The 5,035-nt window shown below is 53.2% G+C and overlaps 1 protein-coding gene across 1 annotated transcript; it reads left to right on the top strand.

The window, feature by feature from the left end:
• The first annotated feature begins 4,269 nt into the window (after positions 1-4,269).
• On the top strand, positions 4,270-4,812 carry LOC135896864 (uncharacterized). The gene has a single exon (XM_065425367.1). The coding sequence runs from the start codon at positions 4,270-4,272 to the stop codon at positions 4,810-4,812; it is 543 nt and encodes a 180-aa protein (XP_065281439.1).
• Positions 4,813-5,035: the final 223 nt, after the last annotated feature.

Here is a 5,035-nt window from a genome sequence, read left to right on the forward strand (position 1 = left end):
GTAACTTGCTTTTGTTGGCACAAGTTCGCCCAATAAAACGCTAGTTTCGCCACTCACCGTATTGCTTTCTTCACCGTCACTACCACGTCACATCTCGTAGAGGTGCTTGTGCGTTCATGCACCGGACGCCCCCGCAAAGCCACGATGCAAGCCTGAAGCCAGTGGACCACACCATCGCCGCCAAGGATCAGCGAGCTAGCCACAGGCTACGACTGCCCAGGGCACGGACGTTTGTCTGAGATGACCAGGATGATCGTTACCAAGCCAACGACCACAATGGCATCATCTGCGTACCCCAACGTGCTTCAACAACCTAGAGAGCCACCTACCTTCCGTGGAGCTTCGTCGGAGAATCCAGAAACCTGGCTGGAGGCTTTCGAAAGGATCTCGGTCTTCAACAACTGGAGCACTGAGTAGAAGCTGTGCAACGTGTACTTCTTGGAAGATGCCGCGAGGACCTGGTTCAAGAACCGGGAGTCGACCCTTACAACGTGGGGTCTTTTTCCGGAGTAACTTGATACGGACCTTCACGAGAATCATCTGGAAAGAGAGGGACGAGGTTCTGTAGGAAGCCCTAGTGCAGCTACCAAATGACAACGGTACCATCTTTACAGAAGAAATGAGCCGCCTATTCCGCCACGCTGACCCGGAAATGTCCGAGGACAAGAAAGTCCGCCATATGAAGCGTGGTGTAAATTAGAAACTTTTCGCCGCAATGGTACGAAGGCCCACCGAATACCACCGACGAGGTTCTTCGCGAGGCCACCAGCATATAGAAGACACTGGCAGTGCGGAACCGCCTATTCAGCCGCGACACGAACTCGACAAACAACGCCGGAGCTCAGTCACTAGCCACCGACGATCTGCACAAGACTATCCGAGTGGTCGTGCGGGAGGAGGTACAGCTGTTCCCTTCATCACAGCCTCAAGTGGCTTCGATTGCCGACGTCATAGGTCCGGAGCTCCAACCACAACTCGAGTAGCCTCTGAATCGCCGCAGCCTCAATAGTAAGCGATGACATACAGCGCAGAAGCCCTCCGTCACGCTCCCCCTCCGTGCCCACGGCAGGGCCCAGTGATCACACAGTTCCGTCGTCCACCACCAGCCCCGCCTTCAGCACGCGAACCCGTCCCCCCACGCAGCGTCCCAAGGAAGACTGATGTTTGGCGCACCCCCGACCACCACCCGCTTTCCTATCACTACGGAGAAGCCGGGAACATCTACCGCCGATGCCCTTACCGCGAGATGGGACTGCGAAGGTTCGCCATCAACGGACCACGCCCGCAGGAAGGCGAACGCCCACGTTACACCGGTGACTATCCCGCTGCCAGACAGTAGAGCCCTCAACGACCGTCCCGTTCGCCGTCACTGCACCGCCGTCCATACACTGACCTAGCCCGGGGCCCGTCCGTCAGCCGACATCCAGGCAACTAAAGGCAGCAAACGATAGGGGTGCGGTTGCTGTTCGTCGAACTGACGAAAACCCTCCATGGCCGACGAAGACGCCGAAAAGACACTCTCGACAATATATCAACTAGACGCCGCCCTCCTGACAACGCCATATAACCAAGACTACACTGACGAAAGATGGTTGACGACGAGACGTCCCAGCTTCAGTTCTACAAGATGCAGCCGCGATCCGACTCTAAACCTAACTGCAACGCCAGACAAAGAACCCCGACCTCGACGTACTTCTCGACGGCCGCGCAGTCACGGACACAGGGACACAGGACACAGGGGCTGACTACTCCGTCATAAGTGGACCCATCGCCGCCCACTTGAAAGATGACCAGACTGCATGGGAAGGTCCTCAAATTCCCATCACTGGACGACACCTAATACTGCCGACTGGAATCTGCAGAGTAAGAATTAGAGTTCAAGACCGGACCTACTCGGCCACCTTCGTTATCCTCCAGCAGTGTTAACGAGTCGTCATTCTCGGCATGGACTTCAGGAACCAACACGGCGCAATCATCGACCTGAAGACTAAGTCGATAACGCTATCGCATGATCAAGCGATACCGCCGGAGAGCTGTGGTAGTCACCATGCCTTGAGTGTGCTCGAAGAACAAGTCAGCAACCCGCCCCGCTTCAGAATTCTTATTTCCGTCGGCACGAAAAACACCTTAAGAGGTAGAAGGCGTCATCGAGGGTGACCAATGCGTACTACTCGACCGTGAAATTTGTGTCGCAAGAGGGATCGGTCGATTGCAGGAAAAAAAAAGCGAAAGTGTTGCTCACAAACTTCACCCAGGAGTTCAAACACATCAACAAGGACACGACAATCGCATACGTCGAAGAAATTCTGGAAACCAACAATGCGTTTGTCCTCTCAGAATCTGCCGCATCTATACCGAAGACCGTAGTTCCCGAACCAGGCTTCGATATAAATCCAAGTCTCTGCATGATTAAGCAGCGACAGCTAAGAAGTCTGCTTCGATGGTAAAAATACTGCTTTTCGACACCTCGAGGATTCGACAAACACCAGTCGCAAAGTATCGCGTAATAACCGAAACGTGCGCTCGACCACTCCGCCAGAGCACTTACAGAGTTTCGACGTGAGAGCGTGAAGCCATAAGACAAGAAGTCAATGATATGCTGTCCGACGACAGCATCCAGCCACCTAAAAGCCAGTGGGAATCACTTGTTGTCTTAGTGAAGAAAAATGACGGCCGCCTACGTTTTTCCGTCGATTATCGTCGACTGAACACGATCACTAAGAAGGACGTATACCCCCTCCCACGGATAGACGACGCATTGGATCATCTCTGCAACGCTAAATACTTCTCGTCGATGGATCTCAAGTCTGGCTACTGGCAAATTGAAGTCAACGAGAGAGATCGCGAAAAGACCGCCTTCATCATGCCAGACAGCCTCTATGAGTTCAAGGTCATGTCATTAGGACCGTGCTCGGCGCCTGCAACGTTCCAGCGCGTCATGGACACGGTGTTAGCTGGGTTGAAATGTCAGAGTTGTCTTGCTTGCTTGGATGACGTCATCTTCGCCGGGAATTTCGACGATCACCTTAGGCGTAATGAATCCTTTTGCATAATGAATCCTTACCAACTAGCTCTGCTTTCTGCCATACTAGCCTTAGGCGGCTTGCGGTAGTACTAGAGGCCATCAAGTCATCAGGGCTCACTCTGAACCAAGAAAAGTGCCGCTTCGCTGACGATGAACTTCTGTTCCTAGGCCACGTCATCAGCAAGTATGGAATCCGCCCCGACACGCAGAAGACTGCTGCCATCGCAGTGTTCCCACAGCCCATCGACGAGACTGCAGTCCGTCGATGCCTTGGCATGTCTGCCTACTACAAGTGATTTGTCAAGGATTTTTCACGCATCGCTGAGCCGCTGAGACATCTAACTAAATGTGATGTCGAGTTTAAGTGGCAAACGCCGCAGGCAGACGCATTTCAAGAACTCCATCGACGCATGCAGTCGCCCTCGGCACTTGCGCACTTCCTGCACTTCGACGAGAACGCCGATACCGAAATCTACAGTGACGCCAATAGCCTAGGCCTCGGTTACGTCCTAGTCCAGAAAAAAACACGGAATTGAACGCGTCCTAATTTACGCTGGTGGTTCGTTGCCAAATTGGAAGGCAATTATTCTAAAACCGAAAAGGAATGCCTCGCCCTCGTTTGGGCTACAGCAAAATTTCACGCCTTGTGCTGGCTAAAAAATTTAAATGACCCTTCAGGACGGCTGGCGCGGTGGAGCTCAAGACTGCAAGAATATGATATCACTGTGACCTACAAGTCCGAACGAGAACGCTCTGATGCTGATTGCCTATTCCACGCCACCATTGACCCGCCAACGCAAGATGACGAGGATGACGACGCCTTTCTTGCAATAATAAGAGCGGAAGACTTTGCTGAACAGCAACGAGCCGACCCGGAGCTCAGAGGCCTTGTCGAGTATTTCGAAGGGCACACCGATTATCGCGGATTGTCTTCGTTCACGCCACGAAACGACCTGCTCGTGAAGAACTCACCAGTGCGCGCCAACTACCTTCTTGTTGTTCCGTCAGCGCAGCGTCCAGAAATACTGCACGCTCTGCATAACGATACAACTGCTGGGCACCTATGATTTTTGCGGATGCTGCCGAGGATACAGGAAAGGTATTACTGGCCGCGTCTGACGACCGACGCCGTCCATTAGGTTAAGACAAGCCAAGACTGTCAGGGACGCACGACAACACCGGCAAGGCCAGCAGGTTCACTAAAGCCTACCGAGTCTCCGTACCGACTGTTTCAGCAGATCAGCATGGATCCGTTGGGCCCGTTTTCGACGTTCACATCCGGAAATAAGTGGATTGTCATGTCGACGGAATATCTCATCCGCTTCGCTGAAACTAAAGTAATACTGAAAGGCCGCGCAGCTGAAGTGCCGAATTTTATCGTCGAGAACATCCTGCTGCGACATGGTACCCCAGAAGTCATCACCGACACAGGAACGGCCTTTACAGCAGAGCTCACCCAAGCTATCATCGCAATACAGCCAGACAAGCCAGAGGAGGACAACTGCCTACCACCCGCAGACGAATGTTTCACGAAGCACCTGACCAAGACCCTCGCCTTCATGATAGCAATGTGCGTCGACGTCGAGCACAAGACATGGTACGCGCACATGCGGTACGTAACCTTTGCGCACAAGACGGCGGTGAAAGAAACAACCCAGATCACGCTGTTGAAGCTGGTCTACGGAAGGAACCCGATGACGATGCGCGACGCCATGCTGCCACACGTCACTGATGAAGAGTATCTTGACGTCGCTACCTATCTCCAGCGCGGCAAAGCAGCCCGATAGCTCACCCGCCTACAGACCAAGAACCAGCACCGTACCGACAGCCAACACTACAACTTCCGACGACGTTACTTCAATACCAGCCCGGCGACTATGTTTGCGTTTCGACCCCGATACTGCCAACGACGACTCAGTGAGAAACTATTCCAACGCTATTTCGTACCCTACAAGTTCATCCGGCATCTTGGCGCACTGGACTATGATGTTGTGCCAGATGGTATTTCAC

This window comes from Dermacentor albipictus, chromosome 5, assembly GCF_038994185.2.
Source record: "Dermacentor albipictus isolate Rhodes 1998 colony chromosome 5, USDA_Dalb.pri_finalv2, whole genome shotgun sequence".
NCBI lineage: Eukaryota > Metazoa > Arthropoda > Arachnida > Ixodida > Ixodidae > Dermacentor > Dermacentor albipictus.

Bases quoted from the DNA above. Each gene is read 5' to 3' on its own strand.
- LOC135896864 (XM_065425367.1), top strand. From the start codon at position 4,270: ATGGATCCGTTGGGCCCGTTTTCGACGTTCACATCCGGAAATAAGTGG.